Source organism: Aedes aegypti, chromosome 3 (assembly GCF_002204515.2).
Source record: "Aedes aegypti strain LVP_AGWG chromosome 3, AaegL5.0 Primary Assembly, whole genome shotgun sequence".
Lineage (NCBI taxonomy): Eukaryota > Metazoa > Arthropoda > Insecta > Diptera > Culicidae > Aedes > Aedes aegypti.
The window spans coordinates 373,326,183-373,344,932 of record NC_035109.1 but is presented as its reverse complement, the minus strand read 5'-3'; the positions used below and the strand labels follow the sequence as shown (position 1 = coordinate 373,344,932).

The 18,750-nt window shown below is 37.1% G+C and overlaps 1 protein-coding gene across 5 annotated transcripts in view; it reads left to right on the top strand.

The window, feature by feature from the left end:
- The window catches only part of LOC5574210 (insulin-like receptor), a 255,669-nt gene that overhangs the window by 197,137 nt on the left and 39,782 nt on the right, over positions 1 to 18,750 (top strand). For all 5 annotated transcript variants that reach the window (XM_021851493.1, XM_021851492.1, XM_021851491.1 and 2 more), the window contains 2 exons: positions 12,033 to 12,192; positions 12,258 to 12,743. In XM_021851493.1, the coding sequence (XP_021707185.1) occupies positions 12,033 to 12,192; positions 12,258 to 12,743 (646 nt within the window). The remainder of the gene's footprint in view (positions 1 to 12,032; positions 12,193 to 12,257; positions 12,744 to 18,750) is intronic.

Here is an 18,750-nt window from a genome sequence, read left to right as displayed (position 1 = left end):
TCTGTATTAGTATAAGTGAAATTTACATTCACTATAGAAGTGTCAGCACACATATTATTCTCGATATTTTTTTTTAAATTTTGTTCCTGTATCATAGAAGAATTTGTATAACACAAAGAGGATTTTTATTAGCTATGCCGCGTATCGCGAGATTTTGAAAGGAACAAAGACATTAAATGGTAGCGCCACAAATAAAAGTTGCGTAACAAACGAATGGCACCGTTTACAAATTACGTAACGCTCTATCGAGAGTCAAAAGTTGGGTCAAACGTTATGACTTAAACAAAAATAAAAAAAATAAAAGCATTCCATTTAGCATGGAAATGTGCTAAATGAAGTTTGTGGATGAGGTAGTATATAAAATATTATATAAATGATCATAACGTATCAAATCCAACATTTTATATATGAAATAACGTTATGAAAACGAGAAAAAAGTCGTGAAAGCGTAAAAAAATGCATTTTTATGGTTTAACTAGTTTAAACATAAAAATCAATAGACCGCTTCTGGCCAAAAGTTATTAGTGTCATTTGAAAGTGAAAAAACAGTCCTTTCAGAATCGCAAATCGCTATGTGCGTCAATCTGCGTCCAAACTAATGCTATTAGTCCAAAAAAGCCATATAAAAATCGATTATTTGAAAATAACTATTTTATCATAAGAGATAGCAAGTTGCAATGTTCAGCAAAAACATGTAGATTTGGTAGTTGAACAATTTTGTAGAAGACACAAAAAATGTCAAAAATTTAGGAAAAAAGTTATACTAAAATTTTGATTTTTAAGGGTCATTTTAAGATAAAATTGCATATCTTGTAATGTATAAGAGATAGAAATTTGGTGTCTTAGACAAAGTGTCTTGAATTAACATGTGCTACAACTTTGCTGAAGACACCGACCGTCTATCTCGAACAGGTAAAAAAATTATTTTTTTATCTCACTTTTAGGTGATTTAATCACCTGGACGCTAGTATCAAAAGAAGCGCTTTTACAAATCAAGAAACTTCTCTGAACAAACTTTTTCATTAAAACCAACAGTTTAGACGCTATTCTATTTCGATCACGAAATCGGCAAAAAAAATCACTGTGCACTGCGGGAAGTTATCACTTGATTGCAATGGTCAAACGGGAAATCATTAACGCAAACAGCAACAGCAACGGGTAGTGGATCCCCGGGCACAAGTCGAAATCTGGAAACGATGCTCACTCTTGGAATCTCAAGCGATTCCGAAGCGCGATTAGCAGCAACTCCTCGGATCAGCAACTCTGGGGGCTTCTGGTAATTGGCTCCTAACGGGCTTGCTTCTTGACCGCCTATGCTGAATTTATCACGGGTCGAAATTTGGGAGCGCGGATAAATTTGCGGCGGCGACGACGATGGCTTGGACGCTTCTCCGAGCAGCAGTAGTTTGCCGCTCGGAGAAGCGCCCAAGCCATCGTCATCGCCGCCGCAAATCAATCTTGCGTCTTCCTCTTCCGACGACACAAATTGGACTGTGACGCGGGTGCAAAAGCAAAGCGAGAATGACTCGCCCGACCGTGTTCACAGTCCGACCGCAAAAAGAAGACTGAGGGAAGAAGCAGGGACCCGTTTGCTTTTATAGTGGGAAGCAACACCGTCGAAAAGTGCTCGAACGTGATTGGTTGGATAAGAAAGGGGTCAACATTTATCAAATTTTCAATAGTTTAACAACAAAATTCACTTATAGGATATATTACTAACGATGCGTAGATACATTTCTGATCGAATGATACTAAAATCGTAATAATTGGTTCATAAACAACTGAGTTATTAACGTTCAAAATCTCCCCTAATTTCGTTACATGTCTCATTTTCCGTACTTTTAAAGTGCACCCCAATATAGAAAACAAAGACGTAGTCCTACGTCAAAATGATACCAACCGTTCTATCCTTATGGTATAAGTAATCATCGTGTAAAATCTTCAGGGATCTTATGCTGGTGATAATTGTAAAATTTTCGCTTGTGTCTTGTTTACTCTCGCAACTTTGAAATTCGTCATCCGATACGTCCGACATTGTGAACTAACTGGAATGTGGATAACATGTGATAACGATATGTGTGCAATATCTATAGAATTCATGGTTCTTATTACTACATGGTCACCTAGATATATTGTATTAACACACTAACAGATAAGAATTGAAACCAAATTTTGAATGGCATATCTACCACTAGACAGTATTACCTAATGAAAACTAATTACTCTCCACATGTAACATGCCGTAACAATCTGTTCAGTACTTCAGTACTGTTCAGTGATTTCATCGATTTTCTCTTTCGCTAATAACTTCGCCAAAATAAATACCTCCACAATGCTTCTATTTTACGATAAGGCAATCTTTTATCGAACAACACTGAAAAGTGTTTCGAAAAATAAATCAGTTTTCAATAATAATGCGAAGAGAGCAGCGATGAAGAGAAAACGATTGAGCGAATAAAATAGGCATACTTCAATGAGCTGGTCAATTTTTGCGAATGCTGGAAGAAAAAGTTGCAACAATAAGGTTTACAGTGACCGATGAAAATAAAGATCATTTTGTTGTTCTTCATACAGAATGGCCATGTTTGGAAACTTGGATCATACACTTTGAAGTTATCGCAAATGTCCCATATTGAAGGAAATGTTAAAAAATTTGGGTTTTTATATATTTTGAAAAGTATGAATTTTATAGATTTTTTTATTCTACGTGCTTGTTTCTCTTGTTAAACAAAACATTTTTGCCAAAGGGTATATTGCTCTAAATCCTTTCGTTTCAAAAATAGTTCAAAATGGAAAAAAATAGCATTTTTACAAAATGGAGCATTAGCGATAACCTTGAAGTCAAAATGCTGTGAATTTTTCACTCCACAAAAATTCAAGTTATTTCCCAGTTGCGGTAAACATTTCAGCCTAATCGGAGATCTAGTAGCCAAGATCCAAGTCACCAAGTGGTCATTTTGTATGGAATACGGTAAAATGATCTTTTTTCTCGCCTGTCACTGTAGGTCATCGGCCCCATGGAAGACAAACGGTCGATACGCGCCTTTTTTTTTTTTTTAATAATATCAAGACTAACAAATAATTGATTCGTTTACTCTTCAATCGGTTCAACATTGAAAACAACATTTAATTAAACTTAAACCAGTAAACTATGCAAAAAATATACTTACACTCAGGTAGGTCAGTTGTAAAAATTTCTAATTCCAACAACAGTAACAATTATCTACAAGTTGAGAACAGTTTGACCAAATTTTGAGCGTTTTGTAGTTTTTTTTTTTCGGTACTATTGCGTAATTTTAATATGAATTACATTGAACTTTTTAGTCAAAAATTTCAAGTCAAGATTTCTTGAGATTCCTCTTAAAGATTTTTACTCAGAGGTGCAGAATGACCTTAGGAGTCGAGCCCTGTAATAAGTTTTGATGGATTTTTTTTCTTAATAATGGTCTGTCGGGCATATATCTGAGAATCCAGGTTTCGCAGCACACTCAAGATTACTCATGAATCTCAAAATGAATTCATAGATTTCGCTAGAATTTTGCTTAGAATTCTCATGATTCTTTTTCAAATGATTAGGTTCTAATAATACTAAGCTAATAATTTTCAGATTCTACTCAGAATCTTCAAGAATTCGCTAACAATTCTCAACAATCCAATGTTAATTGTCAGAACCATGATAGAAATTTCAACGATTCCGTTAGAAAACTCCGGATAGGAATCCCCAGGATCCGCCGAGGGGTCCTCTTAATCCTGTAAATAATAGGCCTGTCCCAATTTCAGTTCTAAAAGCTTAAGTTTTAGCCAAACCCACATGTTTACTCAATTTTTATTGTTTTTCGTTTGTTTAAGTCAAAAAAATATTTTTTTAGATTTTGTGACACCCCTGGGCTTAAACTCAAATTTTGGGTATATTTTGTTTTCCGTGTTTCTTCCGGAATTTCAGATAGAAACAACCCCAGTGTTAAAACTAAAACCCCTGTGGTGTTTTTGTCAACTAAGCAAACGTCAAACATGTTAAAAAGTGTCAAATTTTTAAATTAAAGTTTAAATATGGTATTGCCGTTACTTGAGAATCCTTGAGATTCAACCAAGAATTTCAGGAATACGCAAATTTCGATAGAATCCTTCTATCAATGCTCAAGATACCTTCACAACTTACTAAAATACTATAATATTCGGCCAGAAAGCATCCATTCATTATTTAAAATTACAACAGTAATGAGTGCCAATAACCTCACTTTTTTTTTTTTTGCGAAATGCTGTACTTCGGGAACTACACGAAGTTCTGAAGGAATAAGCTGCTACTCTGCAAATAATACAGAAGAAACCCAGACAACATTTTGGTTGGTATTACTTTTGTTATACATCATTCTAAATGAACCAATTCAATCGTATAGAATGCATGAAAAGGCTATATACCTACCAAAGTGGAGGCTATATGCGTACTTGGCACGACTTTTTCAGACTTTCTGCGATCAGATATACGATGCCACAAAATTTGGATGAAAATAAAAAAAAAAGTTTCCAAGCGAGGCTTGAACGCGGGACCTCTGGATCAGGAATCAGGCACCTAACCACTGTACCACCAAGGGTTGCATATATGATGGGTGATTAATTGCCAATATTAAAACATGTTTCATGTACAGCGACGCATACTTTGTTGTTCTTTGAGACCCATCGTCAGCAGATACAAAGTTTGGGTGGCAATTTCTGCTAAGTTATTGCGATTTCATACGATGCTTTCTGGATTGATATATGATCTGTCAGTTTATATAGCATCACGCGATTCTATGTTGCACTATTTACGACATGTTTTGTTGTCAAAACAGGTTGTCGTTAATGGATTGTATTGGGGATTTATGTACAACTTGTATTGACATTGATAACGCTTAATTTAAGATCTTGTGCGATTCTGATTTTGGACGCATGAATATGTGATTTTGGATGCACATTCTTATACGATACGTGGCTCACTGGGAATTTTCGAATGAAGACCAATTTCGTGAATGTTTTTTATAAACAACTGAAGATGCCCCTTTAAAAACATTTTGAAAACTAGCAGCGGTAGATTTTTTGAGCCAAATCTACGGGTACAAATCTAAGGAGCTTCTGGTGAAACTGAGGTAGAGAATTCTTAGGAAATAGTTTGATAGTATTCGGCCAAGAAGATCTTTTTGCCATTGAATCTCAGATCAGATCACCGAGATCATAAAACTCTCAAAATGTATACTCTAGTTACAAACTTTTAATAGATCACAAGTTTTGAACGTGATGTCTTAGAAATGTCACCAATCTTTCAACAACTCCGATACATTGAGTAGTTCGAAGTTATTCCTGGAAGCGACTAGAGCCATCGAAAAAAACATGCAGCTACTTCGTCACAAACATGAACCTTGCAAGCAGGGTTGAGAAAAATCTTGAAATTCACATGTAGGCAAAAAGCCTTGAAAATAGCACCGTTGCTAAGGGCAACCCAAAATTATTGTAGAAAAATAGTAGTTTACGGAACAAGTTGCAGAATAATGATTTTTACAGCACGAGTCGTAAATTTATCCTACGAGGCTTGCCAAGTTGGATAGTTACGACGAGTGCTGTAAAAATCGAGTTCTGCAACGAGTTATGTACAACATTTTCAGAAATTATATCGGAATGCATTCACCATCATTTTACAATTTCCGAAAAGTGCTTGTGTAATGGTTCATTACACAACTCAAAACAGTTGCGTAATTACTATTCCCGCACTGCATACTTTAGTGGAGGGAAGTAGACCGTTTCGTGAAAGATTGGCGTGCTACTGAAAATCAGCCTATTACGATGAGAAATTGCAAAAAGTTCTATTTTCTGCTGCATTTCCCGAAGAAAATTCATGCATCCACCATAGGTTACTTGATGAGATTAACATTTATGAATTACTGTACTAGGAAGAGTCACGTGAGTTTCTCGAAGTTCAAGCCTACTACTATTACCATTCCCAGCACTGCTTGCAAGACAATCTGTAGAATATGTGTGCTGTGATTTTCTTATAATTCTCACCAAACGAAACATCCGTAGCACCGAACAATTTTGGTTTCGTCACGGTTGTATAGACCATTTTGTTCATTTAAGTCACCTATAAACGAGGTAGTGTGTGGTCTTTCGATTCCGATGCACGCTACTGTGGGGTGAACAACGGAATCAAGACCGGAATCGTGTTCGGTTCGGGTTGTTCAAGTGCGAAAAGATATTCGTGTTCATCCGAGGATGGATTGCCAACTGGTGAGCTCGTTTCATACTTGTGACGGCGTTACGTTCCTGTATTTTTCGATTGAACTATGGATGATTGATCACTACAAGTGTCGGCATAAACCCTTATTCCTGTTTTAAATAGTTTAAATGTACAAATATTTAAGTACTCAATTTTCGTCATTACTTAAAAATAACATTCGAACAGTTCAACATTATGAATGTTGACGTAATGTTTTGATCTTCTATCAATATCCTCCATTATATTTTCATCACAAGATAAACATTCCAAACTATTTTTAAGTAAGAGTTGGATTTTTCCTCCTTATTCATCGATTGCATCACCGATGAAAGGTGACTCCCAGATCTCTTTTCCTTCCTCACCAATCAACACCCTTCCCGTGGTGATTGTGGAAATGCAGAGGGCTCTAGAAACAACAAACAGTACACACTAACATTCCTTCCCCATCCCAACTGAGTGTAAGGACTTGGCCGACGCCGTAATTGATCAATAATATGAGAACTGCTTAAATGTGCTCTTTGAGAGTAAACGGATAGTCCCATCCCTTGTTCATTTGGAATGAAGTACGATTCTTTACAGTTCCGATTAATCACGGAGTAGCATGTACAGTCAGTGTATGCTATGCTATAAAGCCCACATAAAACCTCAAATGTAACTTAGTAACTTAGGAACTTTTGCGGCCTTAAGTCATTTCGAGTGATCTAGAACTGCTTTTTCAGAACTTTGAACATAGTTAGATCTGTTCATTTATTTTAGTATCATCATTTTAGGTTTTAAAAATCTTTATAAATATTCTTGTATTCAATACGATAGTTAATAGATTGGGTAATTTTAAACAACAGAGAAATATTTCCAATTAGTCGAAAAACGAATTAAAATTCAGATTTCAAGACATCTATCCATACTTATCCCTTTAGTAAGGCATAGGGACCACCAAGGTCCGTCCCGGGAGAGACCTTCAAAATCAGTGTAAAAGTCAAGAGAAATCGGAATCATCGGAATCAACGCACTGCACTTCTGCAGTGAACTACATTCACTCTCTAGCAAAGCGTGGCGGCGAGATCGCGATACGCGACCTACTCAACGTGTTTTTGCATTGAGCTGCTGCACTTCTGCACCTCTGCATTTACTCTGGTCCGTCCCCAATAATGGTCGATGGTCAGTGATCGGACAGGCGGTTTCTGGTTGGCACTGGTCGACGATGATGGTTAGCAACTTTTCGGGGTTCCTTTCTCCTTCTTGGCACCGCTGTCACCACTACCCTGGCAGACATTGTGAGACGTCCAGTTCCGAGTTCGGGATAGGGATGTTCGATTATTTTTTCGGATAGTAGAAGTCGATCAATGTCCAATCGATAATGTTTTACTAGCAAGTTTCTGAAATTGTTCTTCGTTTTTATATTTTCACAAAATCTAAAGTTCTTAAGACAAAGTTTGGATTTTCTATTAATAAGGGGATAAAGACCTTTTACATATTTGTTACATTTGGCTTGGATGCCTTCAATGTGATTTTTGTAAGCTAATTTATCAGACCAATTTATTCGAAGCCCTCTCATCGTGACAACATGTCTACTTGAAGGTTTCAAATGAAGAGCTTTTGGTTTATGAGGGAATATTATTAGTTGAGTTTCAGAAGCATTAGGAGAAATCTTCCATTTTTGCAAGTATGAAGAACAAATATCCAAACTTTTTTGCAATCGACTACAGATGACACGCAAGCTTCGTCCTTTGGCGGAGAGGCCTGTGTCTTCCGCAAACAAAGATTTTTGACATCCCTGAGGAAATTCAGATATTTCAGATGTGAAAATTTGGTAGAATATTGGTCCCAAAATGCTGCCTTGAGGAACACCATTTCTTACAGGAAGTCTTTCAGATTTGGGGTTCTGATAATTAACCTGAAGTGTACGATTTGACAGATAACTTTGGATTATTCGTACAATGTATGTTGGAAAATTGAAGTATTTTTTTATTTTACAATCGAACCTTTAGCTGTCGAATGATTTTTCTATGTCTAGAAGAGCAAGACTAGCTGAACAGCTTTCGGGATTATTTAAACGAATAAAATTCGAAAGTCCATGTCGGAGTTCTATAAACTTTTAATTTTAATCGATCAATGCAAAAATGAGAAATGATCGATTAAAAATTAATCGATTTCTGCACCCCCAAACCATAATTGAGCACCCCCAGCTCCGCGAATCGGAAACTGAGCTGGGTGTTGTCCACCTTGTCATTAATGGCATTTTATCGTTCAGTGCCGTCCGTCGCCGAACAGTGCTCTCGAGAGTGCATTTTTGCGCCGCTGCTTGAAGCCTGTTTTGCGCAAAATGACTTCTCACAGTTCTCGCCAATTTTTTTCGGTACCATTTACGAGCGGAAAAATTTGCCAACCAAAACAACACGTGTAAGCGCGACTCATCGCCAATAGATACCGTAGCTGTTGAACGTATGAATGGAATTTCGACGTTTGCAATTCCGCGATGCATCGGGGCGCTTGCCAAATCGGTCATCATCGTCCGGTCCGGTTCGGAATGACGGTGACTAATTTGTTTGTGAGTTTTGAAGTTCATGACGTTCCGGGGATAGAATGCGATTCGCTGAGTCACGTGTTGTTTTCGTGGAATTGGCTGATGCGTTGGAATCGAATCGGCGAACACGAGTGGAAAAGTACTGCAAGGCAAGATAAATTTCGACACTTGAAGAAACAATTAGACAATTGGAGCTAGGGGTGAACACAATGATCAGAGGGAAACAAAAAAAGGAAACGTAAATAAAAACGAAACAATAAGTTTAACGGAAAGTTAAAACGAGACAATAAGAATAGGAAGAAAATGCGAAAAAAGAAGAAAATCGAAGAAGACAACATTGCATAAAACAAAACTTGAATCGAAATTGAATCGAAATTACGAAAAATAAAGAAATAAAAAATCATGAAATTGAAACCATGAAATCGAATCGAAATCGAATCGAAATTGAATCGAAATCGAATCGAAATCGAATCGAAATCGAATCGAAATCGAATCGAAATCGAATCGAAATCGAATCGAAATCGAATCGAAATCGAATCGAAATCGAATCGAAATCGAATCGAAATCGAATCGAAATCGAATCGAAATCGAATCGAAATCGAATCGAAATCGAATCGAAATCGAATCGAAATCGAATCGAAATCGAATCGAAATCGAATCGAAATCAAATCAAAATTGATTTTGAAATCGATATTGTTTCGAAACCTCGGCCACGTCCTAACCAAATAAAACATAAGTTTGAATTATGCGACTTTTATACCCATAAATTCCTCCTATGTATCAATGAATGCATCAATCTCCAGCATTCGATCCAAAACAAGCTGTACAGCACAATCTTCATACACATATTTGAACGGAGAGAAAGCTTACCGTCAGTGGTGGCCAACATTATGATGACGACAACTGGTGTGCGGCTGCCTTTGGCTATTCCCAAATCCAGTCGATCAAGCGAAAGGCGCAAAAAATGAGAAATGTTTCATTCAAGAAAAAACAATAACACACCGTCCTCCCTTCATCCGTCTAACCTCTCCGCTCGTCCGATCGACTCTCGACCAACGCCGTTTGATAAGTTTATGTGGTCAGACGGTTGGTGGTGCTAGTTCCGAGAAACTGTAGACAATAAGTGGAAAGAAAAACAAAAAGGAAGCTGCAGCAACAGCAACCGCACGATCTTTGCCGAGATGGAACATTTTTGGAATTCCTTCGGCTTTCTCGGAGGTTGCCTTTCCATATTGGATCTCGTGTGAAGCTTGTGCTTCTATGATTTAGTGCCGATCGAGATCATTTGAAATCATAATCATAAATTGGTTCTTTAGCTATAGGGGGAGATCCCCCAGTGCCGGACAGCACCCAATACCGGACAAAGTCGAAACATTGAGAAATCATGGTCCAATCAAGATGGTGTATTAGTAGAAAAGAAAGCTATTATGTAGACTAATGTTTGCGTAGAATAACACATCCTTGAAATATGCATGCTTTTTTAAAAAAGTAAAAAAGTTTGAAAATCTTTAAAAAACTGACGTATTTTCTTAATTTTGAGTCTATTCAGCAATTATTTTGAATATGAAAAAATACTTTGGATCCCGCAAGCGTGATCGAACATAATCCTAATTTGATAGTATGAATGTATTTTATACCATAATTGAACTAAATAGGGCCAAATTACAATTTTGGTTAAGCACCTCCTGTCCCTCAGTTTCGGACAGCTTGATTTGTTATATGATATCTTTGTAATTATTGCATCAGTGTCTCAAAATACTTTCATTTTTCATGGGTTCCGTCGATCATGGTATCAAACATGCAATAAAGTTAAGAAAAATGAACATTCAGAACAACATCGTAAAATGTGCTATTTTTCATCATATATGAAAGAGGTTTTAAATAGGCATCTTGCAAACTAAGAAAAACTCAAATTATTCTTGTAAATGTTGCAAATGCATTTAATTGATAATTATAAACTATTCCTATAGTGTACACATTCAATGATGTTCAAATTTGCAGAATTCGAGGCATTTCCAGATGGTGTCCGGTATTGGGTGCCACCTTTCAAGATCGGTCAATTTGGTACTAAAATACATCATCAAAATGCAATGTCAAAATTCATATTTATATTTTCGAATTAATTTTTGTACACTATAAAAATGATAATATTTATCATAAATGGGTAACATGAGCCCATAAAATCAGTATTTTTCGAATTATGAATTTAGTGGCTTAAGTGTCCGGTAGTGGGGGATCTCCCCCTAATGCTGTAAACGGCAAGGACATGGCCAAAGTTTCGAATACATAGCTTTCAATTTCGATTTCAATTCGATTTCGATTAGATTCCGATATGAATTTAGTTTCAAAAATTTCGAATGAAAAAAAATTTGAATTTAGTTTCAAAAATTTCGAATGAAAAAAAAAATTGAACCAAACACGAATACTATATTTGTTACACATTGAAAACAAAAAATTTTGAATATTAAAAAAAACTGTTTTTAACCGTTACATGTGGGAAATCCCTCGACGCTTGCAACTTTTTGTAGCGACTGGACACTTCTCGATCGGAATGCATCGGGCACGACTTCCATCGGCTGGTTGGTGCTGTTCTCTGATAAAACCTTCCTTGCAGAAGCAATCTGAAGGGCATCTGAAGCAACGTACAGTACTGGCACGTTTGTCACAGCCCAGCTGCTCGCAGGGTCCACAGCAATTGAATTATTCATTCTGAGGGCAAGCTCCTGGTTTTGAGAGGAATATCGTTATTGGAAGATACGGACCGTTACGATGAAGATCTTACGAATAAGTTCATTGGGCGCGTTTGGACAACCAGTGGCCTCGTTTGTCGAACGGATGGAATCGATGGCCGCTACCGACGCCTGCAACGAACAACCAATAGTGAACAATGCTCCCACAAGAGCGAACTTCAACGTGATCATCGTGGTATCTGCGATTATATTGACTGACTAACTTGAATTAAATTGAGATTGAATTGGAACCTTTTTTATAAGCTGACACTGGCATTAATGTAATTGTTTCAAATCATTAAAATCTCATTTTCGAGTAAACTGTTGAGCTATCAATTTTGCAATTAGGATCAAATAGAGTAGCTGTACATTCTGTACTGAGCAATTCAACATACTGAAACTCTTGGTAGTTATTTCTACAAGCTTGATTTTGACAGTCATCTCGATTCGACATCGAAATCGAATTGAATATTCCTGTGACATCTATTTCGTAAACTGAAAACTAACTCCCTACTTCTATTTTTCTCCTCAACAGGACAATCAAAAGGACAACGTTTGCCCAATCTGCCCGGCGGAATCGACGGCGGTCATGTTACCAAATGGATCCAAACAAAAATGTCCCGCCGCCCCGGTCCGGGGAGGCAACAAGGATCACAAACGAACCCTCTGCTGGAACGCAAATCACTGCCAAACCAGTAAGTGACGAACCTGTACTCATAGTTGACCATCTTCATAACACTTTCCTTCTTCATCTTTCCAGTTTGCCCACCGGAATGCCCGAAAGCCTGTTCGAAGACTGGGGTCTGTTGCGATGCCGAATCCTGTCTCGGCGGATGTAACCTGCCCAACACCTCGTCCTGCTCCGTCTGTCGGCACTTGAGCATTGACCCGGCCGGCAAACGGCAGTGCGTTGCCAAGTGTCCCCCCAATACTTTCAAGTACCATACCCGGTGTGTAACGCGTGACGAGTGCTACGCCATGAAGAAACCGATCTCGCTGGACTCGAATCCGGACCTGCCGGACCAGCCGTTTATTCCGCACAACGGTTCCTGCCTGATGGAGTGTCCCCTGGATCATGAACTGATCACCGAACTGAACAAAACGCGCTGGTGTCGGAAGTGTTCCGGAACGTGTCCGAAGCGATGCGAGGGATCGAATATCGATAATATCCAGAGTGCGCAGCTGCTGAAGGGATGCGAGATTATCGACGGGTCGCTGGAGATTCAGCTGCGTAGTCGGGGTGGAGGTAAGTGATCAGCTAATGACGATTGGTTTCCTACGGAAGGCTGAAATAAATGTGGCTGATTGATCGAAAGGCTGAACTGAGGATGCGTCGTCTTAGATTTCCATACGATCGTTCATATGAAACACTTTTATGATAACTTATATGAAAACCATACTTCGTTACCTATGAAGAATTACCAACTTTCTTGGGAGTTCTGTTTGATCTTTCGATCAAACATGTCGCGCGTCGGTCTGGTAAGTGAAAAAGTGGCGTGATCAGTTAGAGTAAATGAAAAGTGCCACGATCGGTTAGTTCTGTCTGATCTTTCGACCTTGACGCTTGCACCTACGGGGACCAGCGACCAGGGCAGGATCAAACATGTCGCGCGTCGGTCTAGTAAGTGAAAAAGTGGCGTGATCGGTTAGTTCTTTTTGATCCTTTGACCTTGACGCTTGCTGCTGGGCAGTGCGTCAAGAAAGCCAAGTTTTTTTTTTCCTTTTCGGGTCGCGCGCCTTTTTTTCTGAGTGCTTTTATATAGCCGAGCAAACGAGTGAGGCTGAGAGTGGATTGTGGGTGCCTGGCAAAATTGTTTGTTCTGTCTTGGAAATTTCGTCAGCGGTAAGCTGACAGAGCAAAGAATCATCTGATTATTTTCATTGGAGTGTTTTGATAGAAAAATACTGTGTATTTGGCGTTTGAAAATTGGTTGCCGATAATAGTCGAATGGTACCGAAGCCAGCCGTAAGTCTCCCTAAATATCTTAAAATACAGAATGTTTATTTTATTCAGATTTTCACTCCTCGGAATAATACATTAATGCAAGTATGTTGTGAAAAAATTAAGCAATTTGGTGCAGCCGTCTTTGAATAATGAGCATTTATGTTTCTGGTACCACGCTGGACAAATGAAGATCTTGAAAACTCTAAAAAACCCCATATCGTTATTTTCAGATTTCTCCAAGAATACTGATCCGATTTGTATAATTAATTCAGAGTGGCTCCTTATTACCTGGCATTGTATGGTACACATATTTTTTGATAGATTGACCAAAAACAAAATGACCGCAAAAGATATTTGATATGGAGAATGTTGGTCGCCCAAACAACATCGGAATATCTTCAAAACCAGCGTCGATGGGCGGGCGTATGAGTAAATCACGTGCTCTCTAAGCTCGACGCTCATGGTTCGATTCCCGCTTGCGATTTATCGCGAGAATATCATAAATCATTCATGAATTTCACATATTATCGTTCATTATACACCCGATTCTGTTTTTGCACGGGGGATGCGTACCGTGCAAAAAAAGTTTTCAGTTCAAAATTTCAAAAACCGTGCAAAAAAAGTAACACCATTTCTCGACGTTTCATGCAAAAATAAGGTTTTGGCGGAAAAAAATGTATGGAAACTTTTTTTGCACGGCCGTGTAAAAAAAATCCGTGCAAAAACAGAATCGGGTGTACACAACTTATGCAATGTGCTGCCTGAGTAAGAAGTTTAAGCTAGAAACACATGTTTACCCAATTTTTAAATGTTTTGTTTTTTGTTTGGTTAACTCCATAAAACATTTTATTCCTTTTCTTTTTTGTTAGACATCGTCGTTAGACCAATTTCTGTACGAATCGATGATCTTTTTTATGTAATACTTGAAGTAACTCCTAGCGTAAGCATAAGCATTGATGACCGTACAATTCGCAGTTAGTACCCCGTGAATGACCGGAATTGTAAATTCTAAAATTGTACAGGGAATCAACAGATACAGCTTGAGAGTAGCACACCATCTTCAAAGAATAATTTCGAGAACTCCAAACTTAGTCATGTTAATAACGGCGCCGGCTACGTCCTTACGGTCACCGAGGAAGGGAAATAATGTTAGTGTGACTAGGGACGTTCCGATATTTCCGATATATCGGAATATCGATATTTTGCTTTCGATATTCGGTATTTTGGTATCGATATTTCCTATTCAATATATTTCTTTTCGATATATCGTCCAATAATATATGTAAAACAGAACAATTGTAAAGTTTTCGCATTAAACAATTCGCACAAATACCTGAAATATAAAATACATGGTCTTAAGGTTATGGAAAAGTAAAAAAATAAATAAATACGTAGGTGGCACAGTCATAGAACGCCTCCTTTTCGTCTGTTATCATAGACAAAGATTTGGGACAAATCTGCCTCTTAGACAAAATTGACGCATCCTCCAGCAGTCGAGAATTGTCCTGGCCACGTCCTTGCGAAAACTGAGGGATAGGAAACGATAAATTACTGGACACTTATTCACACCCAGATAAAAAATCCCCTGATTGCAAAATCTGCCTACGCAAAAATTGTCTAACGATCTGACATTCTCTGATAAGGTGTATGAGAGTTGTAATGAGAGGATATAGAGCCTCTCATTAGTTAAAAAGTTAGGTTATTTTTCAGTATATAATTTATTTGTTGTATTTAAAAAAGGGATTTCCTTTAGAATTCTACTAAAATGTATCTGATTCATTTTAATGTCGTACAAAATAGATATAATTTTGAATATTCAAAGATTTTTTTTTCATATCTTAGAAACCTAAACACCATACTACTATACGAAATAGGAATATTGCTCCATTCAAATATATCAAATGAAATTTCGATATATCGATATTTTGAATCAATATATCGGTGATATCGATACTTTGATTCGATAATCGTATCGAATCAAATATCGATACTTCGTAATATCGGACGTCCCTAAGTGTGACATCCATTGTTACAAAACACCGAGTATACATCTGCATCTTCATGGTTGTCACGGGAAGAAGTTTTTATTAGTGGTAAGGATTCAAAATAGACTGACCCAGCTCAGTATGGGAGAAAATGCAAATTGTACAAATCCACGGGACACCCCCAGGATTAATTCTTAGAAATAGAGGAAGGCTTTCGGAAAATTTCAGCTCATTTGGTTGTTCCATGAGCTGGCGCATTTCAATTGAAGTTACTATGGGATTTCCATCTCAAACTTATGGCAAATTGCACATAATCTACTGTTTGGTTCAAGAAAATTGTTGGTCGCGATCAATTGAACCCAGAATGTCAAAAACCCAACTTGATACCATGACGAATGCATCATAGTCACCAATGGCGCTAGGCGAGCTGCTGCATAAGATGAAAGCATTTATTTACTCTTCGAAAATATCATGTAAATTTAAATTCATTAAGATGCACATAAAAGAAGCGAACCAATTGACGCTATTTTACGTCCGTTCTTAAAATTACATGACACAGAAAAGCCAAAAAAAAAGATACACGCCGAGACATAAAAGTAAGATTTAAGACTTACTTTTACATCATGACGTGTAATCCCTCTAACTAGAGCCTTTTTTCGTGTCACATTAATAAATAATGTACTATAATGTACAAACAGAGAAGAGAAAAACTTACCAACTAATAACCAGTAACGAGAATCCTGCCTCCCGTTAATATCTGCTACAAACTATCGAGTTGTATTAGCAAAACTGCCCCAGCATTTTCGACCACATAACAGATCTTTGAAACCATTTAAATTTCCATTCGAATCAAGATAGAACTGCAAGAGATCCTTCATTGATCTGGCTATTATGCACAAAATATCTGTTTTCGCGAAGAACACTGCACTTTTATTCTGTTGGTAATTTCTTTTGGTCTTGCATCCAAATGCTTCACTACAACACATTTTACAAACCAACATCACAGGACAACATGGGAAGAAGCTTTTAGTGCCATACAAAGCGATTTGCATCTTTCTTTCTTCTTGTGAATCTTCTCAATTTAATCTCCAACGTATTCAATAACCACTCGCGCACCGGTAGCAAAAACAGCACAACAATCACCAGAAATGATTTTTTGCAGATATTTATCAAGTTATTACTAATAATGATGATGTTTTGATAAATAACTTCCGCTTAAATAAATGATACACTCGAGAACGTCTTACCGCGGCCATGTTCGAAAACAAACTTGACGGTTCGTAGGACGCTATCAACAAAGTCGATAGTCATGTAAATTCACGTTCTGATTTACTCAAATTTAAGTGTTACGACAAACTTTCATGGCTTTGAATATTTGTATTTAGTACCCTGACACCTTTTTTAATGGTAATGTAAAACTGGGTTATAAGACACGAAAATTTTCTAATACATCAATTAAAACGTGAAATTTAATTATTTTTGAGTTTAAGTCACATGATAATTAGGGGGAGATCCCCCAGTGCCGGACAGCACCTAATACCGGACAAAGTCGAAACATTGAGAAATCATGGTCCAATCAAGATGGTGTATTAGTAGAAAAGAAAGCTATTATGTAGACTAATGTTTGCGTAGAATAACACATCCCTGAAATATGCATGCCTTTTAAAAAAAATAGAAAAGTTTGAAAATCTCTTAAAAATTGACGTATTTTCTTAATTTTGAGCCTATTTAATAAATATTTTGAATATGAAAAAATACCTAGGATCCCGCAAGCATGATCGAACATAATCCTAATTTGATAATATGAATGTATTTTGTACCATAATTGAACTAAAAATGGACAAATTACAATTTTGGTTAAGCACCTCCTGTCCCTCAGTTTCGGACAGCTTGATTTGTTATATGTTATCTTTGTAATTATTGCATCAGTGTCTCAAAATACTTTCATTTTTCATGGGTTCCGTCGATCATGGTATCACACATGCAACAAAATTAAGAAGAATGAACATTCAGAACAACATCGTAAAATGTGCTATTTTTCATCATATATGAAAGAGGTTTTTGATAGGCATCTTGCAAACTAAGGAAAACTCGAATTATTCTTGTAAATGTAGCAAATACATTGAATTGATAATTATAAACTATTCCTATAGTGTACACATTCAATGATGTTCAAATTTACAGAATTAGAGGCATTTCCAGATCGTGTCCGGTATTGGGTGTCTCCTTTCATGATCAATCAATTTGTTACTGAAATTCATTATCAAAATGCAATGTCAAAATTCATATTTATATTTTCAAATTTATTTTTGTACACTATAAAAATGATAATATTTATCGTAAATGAGTAACACGAGCCCATAAAATCAATATTTTTCGAATTATGAATTTAAAGGCTTAAGTGTCCGGTACTGGGGGATCTCCCCCTAATTGCAATAAGTTTTACGTCATCTGTAAATATCATTATTTTTAAGAGTATGCTGATTTAAGCATTACCTTCAACAACTAAAATGTTAATGAAAATGAGCTGCAATTATGTTCATTAGGGTATCAACTAGCGACTAGCGTATTTGTCTTTCTGGGCTCAAACACGATCGACTAATATACAGAACGAAACAGTGACAATTGAAAGCGCCATCTATTCACATAGATGAAGACTAAATATAAAATATTGCGATACTTATGGTGACGACCTCTGCATCTTCAGTGGATACATTTTGGTACGATTTCTGTAAGAATTCTAGAAGGATAATTAGTAATTTTTTTCGGACAAATATGTTTAAAGTTTTTTTGGAGAGGTTCTCAGATGTATCGCCGAACAAAACTTTCAAATTAGCATTTCATCAAGAGCTTGAAGTGGGAATTTTAGGAAAATAGAACCGTAGACATAATTGATAACAATATATGTAACAAGGAATCAGGGAGAACTCCCAAAGAATATGTTGTAGGGTGCAGAGCTACTTGGGCACCTCCATGATTCACTTTGGCATGAGGGGTTTTTCTCGGCCAAATGATCTGAAACTTTGCAATAAGATGTACTTCAATACCACGCATATTGCGGCCAAATATGAGCTCATTAACTTTCAAAAAACCCCAGTGCCGAAGTGAATCAAAAGTGCCAAGAATAGGATCCGGCTCCCTACTATGCCTTAAAATTTGACATATTCTTCCAATAATTCATTTTAGATCACTTTACAGATTCTTCACATGAACATTGAAGAATCTAGACCAGTCTGGCAGATTTCTCGCAAGATACATTGCGGACAGTTGATAAAACTTTCAAATGATTTCTGGTAATTCTGTGACAAACATAATGTAACAGT